Raw genomic sequence first — 20,482 nt, 5'->3', positions numbered from 1 at the left:
AATATAAAAATGGACTGTGAATATCGGTCTCAGAATTGGAATTTTGCATGAAGACATTATCACATCTTTTAATCTCTGGGGATTGATTGTGTACTTTGAAATGAAAATTGCAAAAGTAAAGAATTATACTAAAATCTCTTCACTTTATTTCAACGCATTCAAAATCGCAAGTACTCTAGTAAATTTCTTCATTTTTGTAATTTTCACTTTGTTTCGAGATACACTCAACCACAATTGAATATCTATCGAATCGATGACATCGCGATTCTCGAAGTGTCACGATGGTTAAGATATCGATCCATAACGATTATTTATTAAGTTAGGTTAGCAGTAACCGGTCCGGAGATGTTTAAACAAATCTTTCGATCGTCCGGATCATACAATTTAAATCAAATTTTACCAAGTAGGCAGAAATAGTGATTATTTTTCTCTTCTATTTGGTTATTACAAGATATTAACTTAAAAACTTAAAAATGATTGCAGATATATTATTAACCTCCAATTGATTGAACATACTATTTAATAATATTTAGCGATAGAAAAAGCAATATAATATCATCTTGTTGTATGTTAATATTGTATGTTAATAAATGCTACCTTTTATTGTACAGATACATTAAAAAAAGTTACTATAGTATATTGGAATGCAATTCAATGTCAGGACATTCGGACCTTCTGTACTCCTGCAGCAAAGAAAAAATGGGATTTATACAGTGCTGTCTGTTTAGAACGTCATCCAATTATAACACAACCAATGCAAGAGATAGAACAAAGATTTCATAATATGTTAATGAAAATTGAGTATGAAAATAGTCTAAAGTCTGATCATGAATTAAGAAAGGAAAGAGAAGAGAAGCAGAAAAAATCAAGCAACATAGATAGCACAGATGTCAATATTGTGATACAAACTGCACAGGATTTGGAGGATAATGCTGAGGAGGAATTGAAGAATTTTAAATTTGCACCAACAATTACAAGTATGCATTAATCTTTTCTCCATAGTACAATAAAAAATAGAATTAAAAGATTAACAATTGAAATATGTTGTATTGTAAAATGAATCATATAATCATATCAAATATTTTTACAAAAATATCAACAAGATTTACTAGATTTACTTAGATTTTTCCTAAACTAAATAGAAACTAAATAGAAAAGTTTGAAACATGGTGTATATTATATAATTTAGATATATTTTTCTTACCTAACCAATGATTTATTTACATATATATTTTAGAGTTTGATAAACAAAATATAACGTCATCTATAAAACGTAAATTGGATAGGAATTTGCTTTTATTAGTACAACAAAAAGTAGGTGATTTGCACTATTGGATACCTCCTCAAGGTATTCGACGAGAAGGAGAAACCATGAGACAGGTATATCTACAATCTTTCTCGTTAATTTTATATGATTACTTTGACAAGGATCAAAAATGATTTGACCAAGAAAATTAAATTATTTTTTTTTTTTTGCAGACTGCAGAAAGAGTATTACAAGATACATGTGGTGAAAAACTAAAAGTAAAGTTTTATGGTAATGCGCCTATTGGATTTTATAAATACAAATATCCCAAAAAACTTTGTGAACAAGGAATTTATGGTGCTAAAGTATTTTATTTCTTGGCAAAACATATAGATGGAGATGTCACTAATAATGTAAAATATCAGTGGTTGGATCATGAAGAATTAGAAAAAGTGTTACCTAATGAAATACAAAAAAGTATTTCGCAATTTATATTATGATATATAATATTGAACTCATTCTTGGATTTCTTGATTTAATATTGTCAATTAATAAATACCAACAATAATCACAAAGAATATTTAATATAAAAAATACATTGAGTGCCATATAAATTGATTATAACATCATTTTTATTAAGTTTGATATATTAATATTCTATTGTAATTATTAAATTAATTCATCTAAGTTTTAATTACGTATGCTGATGAACAATAATTGAAAGTCAGATTTATTTAGTAATTGATTGAAACTTTATGAATTTACATTTATATTCTATATGCTTCATGTATTATGGAAACTTTAGGTCTAATTAGTATCAAATATATTACATGATAGAAGCATCCATAAATTACATAATGTTCATTTTAACAAGAATTGCAGTTTTAATACAAAGATCTATATTTTTTAATGCTGTTAATTATTTATTTTAGCTGTTTATTTATTTTATATGTTGACTACTGGTAACATTTTTATCAATTTTACATTTAGATAAATATAGATTAGCAGTCACAATTATTAAACTATTTTTAATCCAAATATTTATTAATAGAAAAAGTATTTATAGAACAAAACATATGTCCTTTTTTGTTAATAAAGAAAATGTTTTAATATGTTAAAATATTAATGAAAATACTATTTTTAAATCATTATTAGATTACAGATGATATAGAAACAAACAAGAATTCATGATTTAAGTTTTTATAAATTTTTTTATTATAATATAAACTTTATTTTTATAATGCAAACTTATTTAATATAATTTTTATGCTAATAAGATATATCTTAGAATCGTCCAGATCTTTTTCGTCCGGTGTACTTTGTATCGTTTCTAACTTCTTTTCCTTGTCTTCGCCGTCTTTCTTTCTTTTCTATAATCCAATCCCTACTTTTTTTCAATGGTTTACCCTTAGCTTTTTTTATGTATTCCCTATAATAAAATGTATAGGAATTAATATTTTTGCAAAGTAAAAATACAATGCAAGTAAAATGTAAAGAAATATAACATTAAAAATGATTACATATTATAAAATAACAAAAGTAATGAATAATGAGATAATCGAACCTTTTTGAATTAGCGATGGTTTGTCTATCTTCTTTCTCTGTACCTAGTGCCTTTGGGAGTGAAGCAGCTCCACCAGTCATTAAAACCAAGAACATTTTCTTTGCTTTTGTGCTATTTGGAAAATCCACAACCACGCCACCAAAAAAGCCAGCTTTTGTAGCTTGTGCAGTAATTAATTCAACTTGTTCACTATTTTCTGGATAAAATTGCAATACCGCTCTTGCAGTCCTCGATAGACATGCAAATAATGTTGAAAAGAATCGATATAAACGTTTCGTAGGATTGTGTGAAGCTTTATTTGCATAGCATAACCATTGAAGCGCAGAAATACTAACAGCTCCATCAAACGAGCCAGGTTTAAATGGTAATCCATGACCTATATCTCCTAAGATCAAATCACCATCTGATTCTTTTTCAGCAGCTACCTCTGAAACAATATATATTTAGTTAACGTTACCTATAAAGAAAAATATGTAGATATCCTTAAGATATAACTATATATCATAATTAGAATATTTACCAAGCATAGCTGAAGAGATATCAATGCCTATCCAAACATGTCCCTGATCTTCCAATACGCTGCCACTGAGACCTGATCCACAACCGATATCTAAAAGCAAACAACTCTGATCCTCAGGTAGCATAAGAAGTTCTATTGCACGTTCAGACATCTGTACTTGGATTTCCATCATACGAGAGCTACAAAAACATATATTTTATTACAAAGATACAAAAATATATAAGTATACATATAAAAATTAAATAAAGACTTACCTTTGTGTATATTTCTTAGCTTCTGTCTCATTATAATACTGTCGCAGAAAAAGATAAAGGTTAGCTTTTTTATTGATTTATTAATACAATATTTTTAATTCTTTCTGATTAATCTTTTATTAAAGAATAAGCGAATAATTATAACTTACCACCTCAGGTGGTGCCATAAGTTCTGGACGCTTAGACATTTTGACTAATGATATTCGGTCTCCAATACAATTTTTATTTTCTTTTATATTTGTTATATTTTGTCCTGAATTGATTGGATAAATGATTCAAAAGATAAATCTTAATACCAAACCATCTACTTTAATAATTTATTTTGATAATTATTATCAATTAATTATTATCATTAGTTAAACGTCAGGATTATTACGTTCTTGATATTAATATATGATTTGCTACTGAGCAGTTCTCCAATGTGTCCAAAATATCTTTAACAACATGTATGTGTTCACCTTACGAGCGAAACATTCTTAGGTTAGATTATCTAACCTAATTTTCAAATTTTGCCCATGCTATAGGTCCATTCATTTTATTACTTTTTTCAAACTTAAGTTTCGTTCTTCTCTCTCTCTCTATATATATATATATATATATATATATATATATATATATATTTCATATAAAAAAATGCAAATAAAACAGAAAATATACACGTGCACTGTTACAACATTAAAAGAGTCTTTGAAAAAAATTAATCGATTACATCTCTAATACACACACACACACACACACACACACACATATATAATTTATAATAATTAATGTTTCTTATTTTATAAAACTAATTAATCGATTTCAAGTTCAAGCCCGTAAGGACAAACAAAAATATTTAACTGTACAATTCATCCCTAATTAACAAAAAATTAATTATTTTTTTAACAAAATAGTGTAATCATATATATTTAATTATTAATTAAATTAATTAAAGTTTAGTTTCTAAATATTCATCGATTCTCAAAATCAAAATATAATCAATTAAAAAGTTTTGAGTCGATACATTACAAATTATACACTTCGTACAGATTAAAATAAATCGAGATCGAAATTTGTACATAGATTTATGCTGAAGGGAAAGTATCACAGGAAATGAAAAACACATTACATGGTTTTTTTAAACTCTTTGTAAATAATCTATGAAGCGTTCGCAACCGCTTGCGAAAAAAATATTACTGACGTCATTAATTGACGACAGTAATTGTGTTACATAGTTAAATTATATATTATATATTATTATATATTATTATATATATATATTTTTTTATATATATAATTATATATTATTATATATATATGTAATATAATTATATTATCGAATACTTACGATACAAATTAAAATATTCACCTCTTCAGATATCCATTTTACTGAAATTAATATCCTCAGGTATATATATCACACAGGTATATATATTACATTAATATCCTCAGGTATATATTACACAGATTTTTTCATCACAAAACATCTACAATTGTGAATTTCAAATAGTCTTAAAAATGAAACATACTTATTTTCTCTATTTTGCAATTATCGATAATATGACAAAGAACTTTGTAGAACTTCATCTTTTTTGTAATTGTAAGTATAACTTTGTACATAGCTTATCCGAATGATAACAATTCACTTGACGGTATTGATAATACAAGTAGAAGTAAAGGACATTCACATTTATTGTATTCAGTTTATACGTTCATTTCAATTATAAATATTTATATGATATATAAATACAATAGACACATAATGGTCCATACTTCTCCAAGGTCCATTTATATAATATTTACAGTACTTTTTTCAAAATTAGTTTTCGGAAATTCGAGATAATTTTGCATTAACGCAAGCTACATTCCAAATGCGCGCGAGCAAGAGGAATGAATGTTAATGCAATCACAAATTATAAAAGCTAAAAAACGCATTTAAAGCGTTTACTCAAATTTTCGAAAACTACTGCTAACATTTCTGAAAATTTACGATTAATGACGACAATAGAATATGTGTGTTTGTGATATCGCAATATTTTTAATAATTTTGTAAAGACACGATACAAAAGTTCTCACAAGGCAGATAACAATATGAATTTAATATTCGGCATTGCATAAACATACGAAAACTTATGAATACGCGATAAAGGATATTTGCAAAGAATTTTATTGATAAATGTAAAAAAAAAATGTAAGAACTGATCATCTATCATTAATAAGAATGTAAAAGTATAAAAAAAAGAAAGAGAAATTATTATTATTATAGCCTACGAAAGGCAGGAGTTTAGAGAGGTAATCGATTTACAAAACTTCGATTTTGAATCAGGAAATCTGGTCTTTATTTCCAAAAATATGTCGCCCACACCTGGACCGTCCAAAACTGCCTGCAAATACAAATAAAAGAAAACTGTGAGAACTTTTTCGCGGTACAGGCCGCAAAACTTATTCCCAACGCGAAGCACTTGAGAGTTTGAGAATTTCACTCGTACACAGTTTGTCCATTCAGGGTTTTCATTGTGAAATTGGATAAAATTTGACGAGACAATAAAGATTGCAATAACAAAAACCACATTTTCTTAAAAGGTCAAACACTTTATTTAATAATAAAGGTATGTGTGCGCCTGGGATTTAGGATATACAAAAATTCATATCGTCTAAGCTTGAATATACGTCTCCTTCGGCAACGCTTGTGATTAAAGTACCCCCTCCAATACCCAACTAAACCTCTGCCTAGACAAACAAGTTGTAATCGCGGTGATAGAAGCAAGAAATGTGAACTATTAAACACAACAGATTTAATTATATAATTAGAAGTATCCTGAGAAAGAATAAGCGAGATGAGAAGCCTTAGAGGGCAAGAGTCAAAGATTTCAGTAATGGCCATTAGATTTTCGACAGAATAAGAACATAGATGCATTCTGAACGATATAAAACCTGTTGCGATAATAGGAATAAAAATTAATCGAACTGCACCGAGCTGCGCTTTTCGTATCTTTCTAATCCTATTTACCATTCTGTGGTGTGATATTTTTATCGTGATATATAATATAGTATCACTATATTATTATTAAAAATTAAGATAAAAAATAATCTTGATAGCAATCAGTACCAGTAATACCAATAATAATAATAATATAATATTTATAATATTAATAGCGGTAACGATAAGGAGTAATAGTAGTAATAGTAGCAGCAGCGGCAGCGGCGATATCGGTAGCAGCAACAGTAGTGGTAATTACACTAATAGTAATAATAGTCGTACTACTATCTTCTGTAGCGCAACAGATAACTATTTCCGTAACCTACTATTATAAATCGAAACGAATATGAAAACGTTGGAATATTTTGGTTTAGATCGCGTTTACATAAGCGATATAGTTCACCAACTCACTCAATATATATACTCACACACCATGAGAGATCGATCAGCTGAGAGCTTCGGTCACTTACTTTTTATTATTTTTTTTTTATTATAATGGATTATAGCCAACAGTCGGACTTAGATCAGATCAGCGACATTCATTGGCATTTCATCGATGTGTGTATTGTAGAATTGTTCGATATCTTTCAAAGTTCGTTTATCTTCTTCTGTCACGAAGTTAATGGCCACACCTTTACGACCAAAGCGACCGCCACGTCCAATTCTAAATAAATAATAAAGGTATAAGTATCTATGTAAATCGTTAAATTTAATGTTTTAAAATTTATGTTCAAAATTGATGAAATTATTGTAAATTAGAAAGAATTATAGATATATGAGATACATTTCATATTTCTTTCATATATATTTTTATATGTTCTATAAATTCTTGCTTTCCTGTCGTTGCTATTAGAAATTTGTATGTTTCAAATAAATTATAAATCATATATTTATAAGATCATAACTATAAAAATTAAACTATAAAATAACTTACCGATGAATATAATTTTCTCGGTTGGAAGGTAAATCATAATTAATAACAAGTGAGACTTGTTGTACATCAATACCACGTGCCAAAAGATCAGTGGTAATCAAAACTCTAGACGATCCAGTTCGGAATTGACGCATAATAAGATCGCGTTCTTTTTGTTCCATATCTCCATGCATAGCAGAAACAGTAAAATCACGTTTATGCATACTCTCTGTTAGCCAATCTACTTTACGCCGTGTATTGCAGAAAATAACAGCTTGAGTGATGCTCAGCGTGTCGTACAAATCGCAAAGGGTTTCCAATTTCCAATCTTCACGTTCGACATAAACGAAAAATTGTTTGATACCCTCTAATGTCAACTCTTCTTTCTTAACCAAGATACGAATAGGATTCCGCATAAAACATTTAGATACATCCAATACATCAGACGGCATTGTTGCAGATAATAATATAACCTGAAAAAGATAATTACATTGCATTAGAAATGTAAAGATGAAAGTTATACGCAAGAAATCATTGTATCGATACAATGTGATGTCCGATACGTTGAAAAAAATAAACTGCATTTACTGAAATGTTATATTATAAATGTGTGTGCAATATAATAGCATCATGCTGTAACAGTAGGTATTGTAAATTGTTGTTGCTATTACAGAGATATTAAAAGTGACTAATTGATTTTTAGGATATTATAATTATTATTAGGAGTGCTATGCCATAATCATTTGCATTTGAGGCCGCTATTATTTTCAGACAAAAGATAACACATTTCATGATACAGAGCATATGTCAATCTAGTGTACATTTATCAAAAAATGACACTATTACGACGCACCTGTATTTTATAATATATTTAACTTGACTATTATAAGGTATACTGCAACTTTTTCGTCTTGTATGATTTGTGGACTTGTCCAAAAAAGATATTTTCTAATAATTAAAATAAAAGTATCTATTAGATGGTAATTGTAATAAAAATCTACACTGCTCAAAAGCATAATTTTATATTTACCTGCACTTCGTTAGGTAATAATTTGAATACATCGTGGATTTGATCCTTAAATCCTCGAGAAAGCATTTCGTCAGCTTCATCCAGTACAAACAGCTTGATGCTATTCGCTCGAAGTGCTCGTCGACTGATCATATCGTAGACTCTACCGGGCGTACCGACAACCACGTGAACACCCTGATCCAGTTTTCGCATATCCTCACGGACGTTGGTGCCACCAATGCACGCATGACATTCGGCATGCATAAAATCTCCTAGAGCGATAACGACTTTCTGAATCTGAAAGATAATATCATAGTTAACTTTTTCTTGATATCAAGGTGACGCTGCAATCTTGTTCTTCTTGTTCAATCTTGTAACTTCGTGTAAAGAAAATCAATTTGTAATCCGGACATAAATTAAATGCAACTCTCATTCTATGATATGTGTTTCTACTTTATAAAATATTAATTTAAAAAAATCAAGTTTTAAATAAAGAAATATAAAAAGAAATATAAATGCGTAAAACATTTTTAACAAGTTACTTACTTGTTGAGCTAATTCACGGGTTGGTGCGAGGATCAAGGCCTGACATTCTTTAATACTAGTGTCAATTTGTTGAAGGATCGATATTGAAAACGTTGCAGTTTTGCCAGTACCTGTAGATGGTTGAAAATATTTATTAGTACATAATAAACTTTACACAAATTGTTAACACGCATAACAAGATTTCTTACCAGACTGGGCCTGAGCAATAACATCGAGCCCCCTTATACATGGTAGGATGGCACGTTGTTGAATTGCAGATGGTTTTTCAAACCCGTAAGCATATATACCACGTAATAATTCTTCTTTCAAATTCATTTCATCAAAGTTCTCCACAACCTGTTTAAATGATACACAGTATATATTAAAATATACAGTAAATATCATCTTTTAAAAATTCTGTAAAACAAAAATGTCTGGATAATCAAATAACTTTTAACAGCATAATTAATTTCAGATAAAAAAAGCATAATGTAATACAATCATTTTAATTTTCTGAAAGAGAAATAATGATTGATTATCTCAGTTAAGTTCATCTATAATGGATTTAATATAAAATTTGTTTAATAAATTTCTTTCGTTTAACCTAAATTATTCACAAGTCATTTATCCTGTAAAAAAAAAATTAGAATATTCTTTTATTGAACAATATAAAAATTTAAATTCATTCTATTAATGCTTTAATTATTTTGTTACAGAGTATTACGTAGAATTATATCACACAGAGTATTTCTTTATATTTATATTTTATATTAATATTTTAAAATAATTGAAAAATCAGATATTTAAATATAAAAAAATCTATCTCAGAAATTATCTAAAATGTAATGATTTCATTATGTATGGAACTATTATGTCATTTAAGGCATTTCTTCTTACATGAATAAATTAATAATATCTATGTCTTATCTATATCTAATCTTCATAAGTACATTAAAAAAGAATCCATTAATTATATTAATAGATTCATAATAAACAAATATAATATGTATAAATATCTTAAACATATTTTATTATGTTGAAACATATGTTATTTCAAATATCTATATACTCGAAAATAGAAATTTTATGGAAACAGAAATCATACGTTATATGCTAATAACATTAATGTAAAATATCAAAATTCAAAGAAACAACATGCTTTTAGTCGAAATAATCGAATAATCGTTAATCGAAGAAAGGTATACAATACAATCTTATCATGGTTTTGGAATGCAATAATAATAAATTACTCACAACGTCCCAATTGGACTCGATGATACCATCGGGGTCCATGCCGGGAGGTCCATCATATGTAGGCTGTTCACTTTCGCTAGGACCATTTTTTGAATCCCCCGACCATTGATCATCATTTCTGAAACACAGAGATAAGATACTGTAGCATAAGAAGACAAAGATAAGATCGATAATACTAAATGTAAAAATTGAAATAAAATAAAATTTTTTTAAAATAAATTTTTTCAATTGGATCTTTTGTATTATAATTAAATATAAAAATTGTAATAAATATTTCATAGACAAATCGTAAAAATCTCGTCAAATAAATTGAATAAAAAATATTTCATGTTCATAATATACAATTTTAATTTTATCTTAGCATACATTCTTTCAATATCTAAGGAGACTAAACTTAAAATATGTAAAAAATTCGTATAAAATCCTGTATCACATTTTCTTACATCCATAATAAATGAAGACTCACAAACGGGACATTTATCGTGATTCTAATAAAAATATCGATGCACACATGTTAATGTTAGGCATCCACGCCAAGATCGATAAGATCGATCACGGCGATCGACCGATGACAAATCACTTTAAAATCCACGTGACCTTGAAAATCAAACTTTTAATTCGATGCCGATTAAAAAGCACATGTCGAGAGTGCGCGATTCGATGGCCATTTTTATACGTTCCGCACGATGCGGGCAGATCGACGAGGATCGAACACCGCGCGGAAATGGTACGAGGGTCGTCGCCGACCGCAATAAATCTCGAATGACTCACGCGGAAGCGCATGGCCGGGAAAACGTGAGGCGCGTAGTCTCGACGACAATGCGCGAGGCTCAAATCGCGAGTTACCCCGATTGATTTTTTTATTTCATTTTTCTTTTCATCCTCCCTGAGCATGGGAAGTATCCCCGCGCGAAAACTCGATATTTCCATTACGTAATTCCGTGCCCGGAATGGAGAAAACGTGTCCGCTCGTCCCAAGTGCCCGTTCGCTCGCACGCAGGCATGGGCGAACGGGAAAGGAGAGCGCTTCACCCACGCCAACGGCGTCGGGGCGCACGCATGCCGACGGGTGTCCGCATGCCGCCCTCGGTCCGATCGAGCCACGCGAGCATCCGCCGCGGGATCGCGACGTGAAGGTTAAGCGGCGAAGCCGACGAGACGGCATGGGGCTCCGGCCGCCGATCGCGCCGAGGGCAATGTGACAAAAACGAATGCACGCCATGTTGTCAATCTCGTGTCCCCGTGCATCCCGTCCGATCCGCGGCACACCGTTCCCCGCGAGCGTGATTTTAGTCCGGGTACGCGCGAATCCTGGGGACGCGCGCGATCCACGACGGCGCCGGCATCACGGCGACCCGGTCGCGCGCGCCTGAACGCGAGCGCGGCACGCCGTTGCGCTGGAAAAAGGCTCAACTTACCTTCTTTCTGCAGTATGCGACATGTTCCACTCGTGAGGGCTCAGCGGAAAGGAAGAACCGCTCTGGCGTCACGACAAGTATTCTCGAGACTGCCGCCCTACGGCGCTGCGCACGGTGCGCCGGAAAACACACCGGCGCGATGATTGGTCTGTTTTTTGTAGCCCGAAACCACTTTAGGTGTGTTTTCTATTTCTGCACCGGGCTGCACTAACTAAACTTTCCATCTCGCCTTCGTCAAACCTTCAAATGTGTTTTATTTTGAGTACAACGAACGATGTAGTGCAGCTATAATTCAGAGTGCAGCTATAATTGATCCATTACGAAATGGATCAATTGTACTTAAAATAGAAACAGATGTATATTGGAGATTTGACAGAAGCGAGATAGAAAGTGTTTAGTGTAGCCCGGTGCGGGAATAGAAGACAAACCTGATTTCTAAATGAGCGAAACGATTTTGTATTGGCATCGGTATCGGTGCATCGATCGGTCCAGGCACATCATGGCGAATCGTAACAAACAAAGCGGTAATTTTCCTGTAATTCTAACAATTTCATAGCTATTCCATTTGCCTATAGTGGCCGCGCATTTCGGAAATGACGTAGCTATGATGGCGACTTTAGCGCTTTGCGTGCTGCGGTAAGATGTATCGCGGCAAATGTAAATGAGACTACAAACGAGAACATTTCTACTTCGATTGATAATGATTTTTTTATAAAGAAAATCGTAAGAACAATTAAGCTTTACAAGTAAGAGGATATGGAAATAACAGCCTACAATTAATTGAAAAATATAATTTCATTTTCTTTTCTAAAATTAATATGCATTTGAAACTATTATTAACTTCGAAAAATATAAATTGATGTTCTTATAAAAAAAAGTTTGACTTCACAGATAAATCGGTAAAATTTGTAGAAAAGGATTTTTTTTATCTTGGAACACATTACACATTATACAAAAGTGTACTACATATATTACGCAAAAATTCTATTCTATAGATATACATTATACTTATAGCTATAATGAACAAAATAATCATAATAAAAACATATTGAAAAAAAAGTAATAAAAGAATATATTTTTCTATGTCTTTCACCTCAAGTCATAATATTTGTCACATCTATAGCATAGTTTTCTTCTCTCTCATCCGCGTTTTATATTAACTTAAAATCATAATTTCACATATGTAAATTCGTACATAAGTTAGGAAATAATTTATCTCATGATCGCGAAATTAAACTTTTACAGAGCTTTCTACTTCTATTTCTACTTCTTTCTATAGAAATATATCTTAAAAATAGATGCCTCTTTAAATAGTTAATTAATCTTCATATCTATATAAAAGCACAACCAAGAATTATGATCAATAGCATAATTGGGAAAATCATATATGTACCCATTCGTGGTTTACAGATAGAAATTAGCATACTAACGTCTTCCGTATCATCTTGCTCTATACCATCTTTAGTTGGTATTTCAATGATTACTCTATCTGCTGATAGCAAATTTAAACGAAATGAGCATTCGGTCTGATTAATGCATGATTTAGTCACATTTTCATATTGAAATGTTGGTTTATATATATCAAAAATGGCGTAAATATCATTAGATACAATATCATTATCACTATAAAAAATGTAATAATAATAACCATCTTGTTGTACATGATGATTTGCTTGTATGTGTTTACCATTGAGCAAATAAGAAATATTAGTACATTGATCTGAAGGCTGAAATTCATGAGCTAACAGTATTGTTCCATTGTAACAATTTAGTAAACCACTTTCAAAACTGGAGATAGATGACGTTTGATCAGAACTAGATGTATAATTTTTATCAGCATTTCCACCGTGCTTAATACCTTGATCTAATAAGGATGGCTTTATGAGTTCTCTACTTCTTTTAAATCTTTTTGTATTCTCATTTTTTTCCTTTGTTTTCTGTTTCTTCTTTTCGTTAACTGTAATAGATGGATACAACATTTGTTTCAATTTTTGCAGACGTTTTCTTTTATAATAGTTGAAATGTCTCTTTTTTTTCTTTGTATTTTTATTGTTATATCTTCTTGCTTTATGATGCTTAACATGCCTTACTTTTTTAGTACTATTTGCACCTTCATGTTGATCACTTATATGTTTATGAATGTAAGATGCTGCAGCGTCATACAACATCTCTAATTTTTTCACCAATTCTTCATCCATAGCATATGTTTTATTATCTGGATTTATTTCAATAATTTTTTCAATAGGATTTTCAAAGCTGGCATTTAAGCTTGATTTATATATCTCATCAGAGTTGAATATATCGATAGGTTGAATTGTTGTTTTTTTTTCCATAGAATTTTCAAAGCTTGTATTTAAGACTAATTTATGTATCTCATCAGAATTGTACATGTCGATAGATTGGAATGTAGTTGTTTCCTTAGAATTAATTTCTTGTGCATTTGATTCATATATTATTTTAACTTGTTTGTTTGCTCCTGGTAGGAAAATCCCTTGTATCTGCTTATTAACATTATGTTCTAACAAGCCACAAGTTCGTAAATTTTTCTCTCCTTTTACTACTAATATAGAAGCTCCTTCAAATCTAAAAATAAATATTTTTTGTTCTTATAAATAAACAAAATTATAAGAGAATTATATCAATAAATCATATTTTTAATTTGCTGCTTAATTAAAAGTTTCTTTTTAATTTTCGTTTTTACCTTGAACATACAGAAAGTGCTACACTTGCACCTTTCAATAAATAAAATCCCCAATATTCTAATGTGTCATCTGGTAAATTCATACTCTTTTTAAGTCGTATATGTTTTCGTTTCGATGTTATTTCTGGTCGGTGAGCCATTTGGAAAGCATTGAAAGAGCCATTCATTTGTAAAGTATGATCCTATTAAAAAAGATAACTTTTTAATTATTATATAATCTATTAAATATAATACGCTAAACAATGATAACAATATGTAAAATTAAAAAGTTCGTGTTTTCTTTAATATTATAGCTATGTCATGATCCATACTTTGTATATTTTACACACACACACATACACACACACACACACACACACACACACACACAAAATAAATATATTTATTAATAATGATTAATATACGTTCTAAAAACAATGACATTGATATTATTCTTTTCTTCTTACCGAACAAAATATTGTTGAAATCCCATCATTAATTTCTATAATATCAGATTCTCTCACAGCATATGCAACATCAGCATAAAAAATATGTCGCAGATAAAGAGGAATTATTATAAGTATGATTGGCACAATAATTGTCAATATGCAGAAAATTATCAATCTTCTTACACCATGCATTTTTGCAATATCTATTAAATAAAAATTAACAGTATTATTATTAATACCAATTAATTAATACCATTATTAATACTAAAAATTAAGTTGAAATAAACTAATATTATCATATATATATATATATATATATATAATTATATCGTTTTTAAATTTATATTCTTTGAATTATATCCAATCTGTCAAATATCTAAATATTATTAAAGACTAATAATATCAAATATGCTATAAATAAAAAGGAAGAAAGTATGTCTGTAATATTTAAATAATAAATAATAATTTATTTTTAAATGCTTTCTTATTTCTTACATATTAAAGTTTTAATATTTAATAGCATTAAATTAAATTAACAAATTAAATATTTGAAAAATTAGATAAATGATTCTTGATCATATATAAACACACATGCATATATATATATATATATATATATATAAACATTGTAGCTGTACACAAATTCCGTATAATTCAAAGCATTCAAATTATTATGACATTATATTTGAGGATAATAATAAATAAAATTATTTATATATAAAAATATCACCTTCCGATATATACTCCAAGTGGTAATAAATAAATAAACTTGTTCGTTTTAGAGGTTATGTCTTTTAATTTATTTAACAAAAAATATTAACTTTATATTTACAAACATCAACATTCGTAACATTTATAATCTCAGCATATACATTGCTTGCAGGTTGCAAATGTGCTTACAAATTACACTCAAAAATGGTGTATGGCTTTCATATTATTTAATTTCCTTTGCAAACTAAATACTCTTATCTATATCCTTTGTTACAGTATGTAGAGAATTTCTTTTGCGATACTTATTTTAACCAATACTAATTAGATTCATTTAATAAACGAGGTTAAGCGTTAATAGAATTACAAATGGAAACTGAGTTCTATTGACAGTCTGATAAGAAAAATACATGATTAGGATTCGACCAATGTCGTATCTGATTCAGCTGTTATATTGATATGTGAGTGATATTCTTTAAATATCATAGATAATACATTTAAAAGCCGTTATTAAATTGTGACTTTTTTATTAGAGCACGTGCTTTTAATCAATAAAAAGTCAATATCCCTCAACAACTCAAGAAAAAATAATTCATTGTTTAATTTTTTGTTTAATATTAAATATTTCTCTGACAAATTATACAGATTAGAAATCTATAAAGATAAATTAAAATAAAATACCTTTTTTCTTTCTTCTGTCTCTATTCTCGTTTCACACCACAAATGCTATTTTTAATATTTTTTAATACATGTGAATTTAATATATTATATATATTTTCATTAATATAACTTTATAATTTGTCTTCGCAAAATAAAAAAAATTAATTATAGCTTTTTGACACTCTAATACATTTTTCTTCACACATATTTCTTAATGTTTCTCTGCTTAGTCTGTTAAGGTATATTTCATTTATCTTTTCTTAGGATACTAGGTATATCTCTAGGTATATTTTTCTCCTACCCTTTCTTCTCCTTTTTTCTAACGAATTCTTCAATCTTTTGAAAATCGTCTGAACCAATAATATTTCAGATTATCTAATAACTAAATTTTCAGCTCTTTTTCTATTGTCATCACTGGAAATGATTCGTTGGAAATAATTTCTTTTCAAATTGCTCTAGAACATTCTCATAGATAAAACGTATCCATTAGTATGCTTAAATTAAAATTATGCTAACTATAATTAATTAATGCAAATAAATTATATATGCAATAAAAATAAATACATATTTTTAAATTCTTAAAATTTATCTAAAATATGTATATCAATCATAGTAATTAATTTAATAATTAATTTTAATATATCCAATATATTAAATAAAATGATAATTAAAGTATTATTATTATACACGTATTATTTAAATAGTAGATATTCTGTAACTTAATTTTTTGTAATAAACCTTAGCATTATATAAATATCTTAAAAAGTAATACTACTTATCGATTTATAATAATTATCTTTAGTAGCCGTATGAAGTTCAGATATATCAATCTGATTTAATGTCGTTTCTCCAAACAATGTATCCTTATAGACCTAAAATATGGAATAAAACATAAACATTATTATTCATTTCTAATTTTCTAATTAGATATATAAATGTAATTTATATAAATCATATTACTTTTAATATTTCACTCGCGTCATATTTTTCCTTAAATCTCCCTTGATAATCACGTTTAAATGATGTATTCATCAAAGTAACATGCAATTTTATTTTTTCATATTCTTTCTCCATTAAACCTAAAATTAAAAGTTGTATATAAGAGAGATATTAAGATTATTAATATTATAAAAACTTGTATTTTAAAATTTATATAATAAAAATAGAAAATTATTATAATTATTATTTTGATATTTGCATAAAATATTGTGTTCCTCTCAAAGACTTATACTTACCTATATCAATAAAATATCCAGCAACATTATCAACAAGTGCTTGTAATTTTTCATTAAGTACAATTTGTGCATATAATACTTTAACATCAGAAGGATCATCATTCATACATGAAACTCCTTGTAATTGTATATTTATTGGCCCTGTTTCTTCAATAATAGGACTATAATGTATAATTATTTTCTTTAAAATATTATTTACATAAATTTATATATTTTAATATATAATTATAAAATTTTACAACTAATTATGTATCACATGCTATTTTAAATTACATATTTGATTATCATAAATCAATATTATATCTTACTCTATAATATTTGTTTTACAATTCATGAGAGCGTCGATAGCATTTCCTTTATCATTATCGTCAAATAATTTGAGCATTCCAATAGTAAGATGTAACTTGGCTGGTGATTGAAAAATCGATTCATCAATATTGGATGCAGTTTTGTTATATTTCTCTAATATGTCTTTCTTGAAAGAAATATATTTATCAATTATATTCTTTTTATTTAATGGAATTGACAAGAAGTGTGTATAATGTATCTTTTTCTTTGAAGCTTCTATTAGCAAATCAATTCTATGTCTTGCAGATATTATAGCTTTACGTTCCTGTCCAGTAATAACTATAAAATATATTGAAAAATTAGATATTAGAAATGAGTTAAGTTAATATTACTCTACAATATGATTTTTAATTATTTTTACCAATGTTTCCATCTTTCCCTTTTTTAGGTATATCAATATTTGTTTTTGTCTCATTTTCCAATTTTCTGCGTGTTATACCTTTTGTACCAATTATATGTGAATAAAAAATTCTAAAATGTAATAAAATATTTATTCAAGTATAACTATATTTAATTTACATTTATTTTATATTATTGTAATCTCTACGTTATTAAAGTCTTATTGATATTATTGATATTATTGTCCAATATTTAAAAAAAGTTCTTACTTGGGTACGTAAAAGGTATGTTTAAAGCACGAGCCATGAGATACCATCTCTATATCAGGTTCAGATTCTTCATTTAAACAAATTGATTCTTTATCCTCCATGTATGGATCAGATGTATGAATGTTTTTCCATGCAGTACTTTCATAAAATCTATAGCACTGTCCATTAACCCAAATTAATTCTGGTTCCAACACATCCATTATATAATGTGCAATATATTTTACACTAAATACAAATTTACTCCTAAAATTTATATTAAATTACTTGCACTTAGTTTTACATATTTGTATAAATTCTTGAAAAAATCAATTAAAATGACATTTTTAAAAATATAAGTTTTACAAAACATTTCTCGACATATTATATATATCATTTATATAAAAAACAATATCAACAGTTCAAAAATTTATTAATATTATACAAATGTTATACTTAAAAAAATTGAAATAAATTCGCATACAAGTTAATATGCATTTATTTATGTTACATTTTACAAAATTCCATAGTTTAAAAATTTCTTTACATATATCTCAATAATTACTTTTGACTATCATACCATAATCATATTGCAAATTAATTATTACATTAAATAAAAACGTTACTCAACTATATTAATTCTGTGATTTGTGTTAATTCATTTGGAGTTTGGAATATTTCTTTAAGTTAGGTTAGTTAAAAATAATATGTTATTATGTGATAACAAGTCACACAATAAACTGCCTGCATAGTTACTTAAAAATACTATTATTTCGATCACACACTTTTTCAATACATTTAACATTAGGCTACATTAGGCTTGTTCATCCAAGTACAATAAATGCTTCTTTTTTAACGTAAATATTATAGAAAATGCAACTGAGCGCTATTAAAAAAAGAGACAAAAATTTGTATCTGTCATATAAAGCAAGCGTAACAATTGAGATTCTCCATCGAAGATCTCAATTGCACACTTGCTTTACACGAATAACACAAATTTTACGTTAAATGAAGAACAATACGAAGGATCTTAAACTTCACGACAGAGCACTATACTGTCACTGATTAACAAAGCGACTGAGATTCGAACTCGAAATCTTTCGTTTACGAATCTGACACTCAGCCTGCACGACCACAATAGCTTCGCTTTTATGATACTCTCCTATCAACTATTTAAACCTTATGGTTTTTTATATTCCTACAGTATGTACTTTAGTTGATTTTAATTATGGATCAATCATGGATCGATTATGGATCATAGACGCGATCTTTTACGGAACGGAAATACGAGTTTAACTATAAAAAATTATTCAAAGGGATTTATGTAATCACGTAATCATACAAAAGGAGTGTCGGGACTATAAGCCAACTCAGCCTTAAAGTCATCGAAATATAATTAAAAAAAAGTATTAATATATTATAGTAAAAAAGTATTAATATAATATATATATATATATAAGTATTAATATATTTTTAGAATATCTATTTAATATATATATATATATATATTTTTTTTTTTATTCAATTTAGTCTGCCTGCATATGATCGCTTAGCCATTTTTTGGACACCCTGTATATATATATATATATATATATATATATATATATATATATAGGGTGTCCCAGAACTGGGAAACGAGCCGCAGTGGGAGTGTAGAAGAAATCAAGGAGAACAAAAAAGTTTAATATCATTTTATGATATTCGCTCTAATTTTCGAGTTACAAAATAAAATATCCGAATTAGTGATGACGTCGCGCTATAATATGACCTACTGCTCCTAGCTTATGAGCGCGCGGGGAGAGGGAGGGAGGAAGGTAAGGCCGCTGTTCAGGCGGCGACACGTCACTTCCCTCTCACTGCGCGTTGCGCGCCGTAAGCTAGGAGCAGTAGGCCGTACTATAGCGCAGCGTCATCACTGATTGGTTTGGATATTTTAGTTTATAACTCGAAAATTAGAGCGAATATCACAAAATGGTATTAAACTTTTTTGTTTCCCTTGATTTCTTCTATACTCCTACTGCGGCTCGTTCTGAGACACTGTATATATATATATATATATATATATATATATATAAAAATGCAAGTCTTTTAAAAAATCAAATTTTTTTTAAGAAATCCGATTGCAAAAAATATTTTCATCAAAATATTTTTGTTAT

The 20,482-nt window shown here is 28.5% G+C and overlaps 5 protein-coding genes across 17 annotated transcripts; 1 reads left to right on the top strand and 4 right to left on the bottom strand.

The window, feature by feature from the left end:
* The first annotated feature begins 248 nt into the window (after positions 1-248).
* On the top strand, positions 249-2,156 carry mRpL46 (mitochondrial ribosomal protein L46). 2 transcript variants are annotated; one of them, XM_011634668.3, is made up of 4 exons: positions 249-403; positions 612-977; positions 1,238-1,380; positions 1,480-2,156. In XM_011634668.3, the coding sequence occupies exons 1-4, from the start codon at positions 346-348 to the stop codon at positions 1,744-1,746; spliced, it is 834 nt and encodes a 277-aa protein (XP_011632970.2). In that variant the 5' UTR covers positions 249-345; the 3' UTR covers positions 1,747-2,156. The 2 variants fall into 2 exon arrangements, with proteins under 2 accessions (XP_011632970.2, XP_088934661.1); XM_089078535.1 differs by having other exon boundaries at positions 296-416.
* Positions 2,157-2,437: 281 nt separating this feature from the next.
* On the bottom strand, positions 2,438-4,186 carry LOC105424432 (18S rRNA (guanine-N(7))-methyltransferase). Its single transcript, XM_011634667.3, has 5 exons — positions 3,734-4,186; positions 3,585-3,622; positions 3,331-3,509; positions 2,811-3,237; positions 2,438-2,675 (listed from the first exon to the last, which is right to left on the bottom strand). Exons 1-5 carry the CDS (start codon positions 3,770-3,772, stop codon positions 2,531-2,533), a joined length of 828 nt encoding a protein of 275 aa, XP_011632969.2. The 5' UTR covers positions 3,773-4,186; the 3' UTR covers positions 2,438-2,530.
* Positions 4,187-5,878: 1,692 nt separating this feature from the next.
* eIF4A (eukaryotic translation initiation factor 4A) lies at positions 5,879-11,819 on the bottom strand. 2 transcript variants are annotated; one of them, XM_011634666.2, is made up of 8 exons: positions 11,663-11,819; positions 10,245-10,362; positions 9,200-9,347; positions 9,012-9,121; positions 8,487-8,762; positions 7,478-7,929; positions 7,014-7,207; positions 5,879-5,947 (listed from the first exon to the last, which is right to left on the bottom strand). In XM_011634666.2, the coding sequence occupies exons 1-7, from the start codon at positions 11,683-11,685 to the stop codon at positions 7,063-7,065; spliced, it is 1,272 nt and encodes a 423-aa protein (XP_011632968.2). In that variant the 5' UTR covers positions 11,686-11,819; the 3' UTR covers positions 5,879-5,947; positions 7,014-7,062. The 2 variants fall into 2 exon arrangements, with proteins under 2 accessions (XP_011632968.2, XP_088934655.1); XM_089078529.1 differs by having other exon boundaries at positions 5,879-7,207.
* A 790-nt stretch (positions 11,820-12,609) lies between these two features.
* On the bottom strand, positions 12,610-16,602 carry LOC105424428 (uncharacterized). 3 transcript variants are annotated; one of them, XM_011634656.2, is made up of 4 exons: positions 16,461-16,602; positions 14,810-14,994; positions 14,364-14,545; positions 12,610-14,245 (listed from the first exon to the last, which is right to left on the bottom strand). In XM_011634656.2, the coding sequence occupies exons 2-4, from the start codon at positions 14,981-14,983 to the stop codon at positions 12,994-12,996; spliced, it is 1,608 nt and encodes a 535-aa protein (XP_011632958.2). In that variant the 5' UTR covers positions 14,984-14,994; positions 16,461-16,602; the 3' UTR covers positions 12,610-12,993. The 3 variants fall into 3 exon arrangements, with proteins under 3 accessions (XP_011632958.2, XP_011632957.2, XP_011632956.2); XM_011634655.2 differs by lacking the exon at positions 16,461-16,602 and adding an exon at positions 16,181-16,322; XM_011634654.2 differs by lacking the exon at positions 16,461-16,602 and adding an exon at positions 15,522-15,662.
* LOC105424429 (activating signal cointegrator 1 complex subunit 1) lies at positions 15,561-19,528 on the bottom strand. Of its 9 annotated transcripts, none has more exons than XM_011634658.3 (8): positions 19,330-19,528; positions 19,112-19,212; positions 18,351-18,593; positions 18,104-18,213; positions 17,703-18,021; positions 17,395-17,555; positions 17,120-17,238; positions 15,561-17,031 (listed from the first exon to the last, which is right to left on the bottom strand). In XM_011634658.3, the coding sequence occupies exons 2-8, from the start codon at positions 19,129-19,131 to the stop codon at positions 16,918-16,920; spliced, it is 1,086 nt and encodes a 361-aa protein (XP_011632960.2). In that variant the 5' UTR covers positions 19,132-19,212; positions 19,330-19,528; the 3' UTR covers positions 15,561-16,917. The 9 variants fall into 9 exon arrangements, with proteins under 9 accessions (XP_011632960.2, XP_011632961.2, XP_088934656.1 ...); XM_011634659.3 differs by having other exon boundaries at positions 19,349-19,528; XM_089078530.1 differs by having other exon boundaries at positions 18,958-19,212; positions 19,330-19,527.
* Positions 19,529-20,482: the final 954 nt, after the last annotated feature.

This window comes from Pogonomyrmex barbatus, unplaced genomic scaffold (genome assembly GCF_055798465.1).
Source record: "Pogonomyrmex barbatus isolate J1 unplaced genomic scaffold, ASM5579846v1 scaffold23, whole genome shotgun sequence".
NCBI lineage: Eukaryota > Metazoa > Arthropoda > Insecta > Hymenoptera > Formicidae > Pogonomyrmex > Pogonomyrmex barbatus.
Note: the sequence above shows the minus strand (reverse complement) of the source record. Positions and strands in the feature narration are given on the sequence as shown.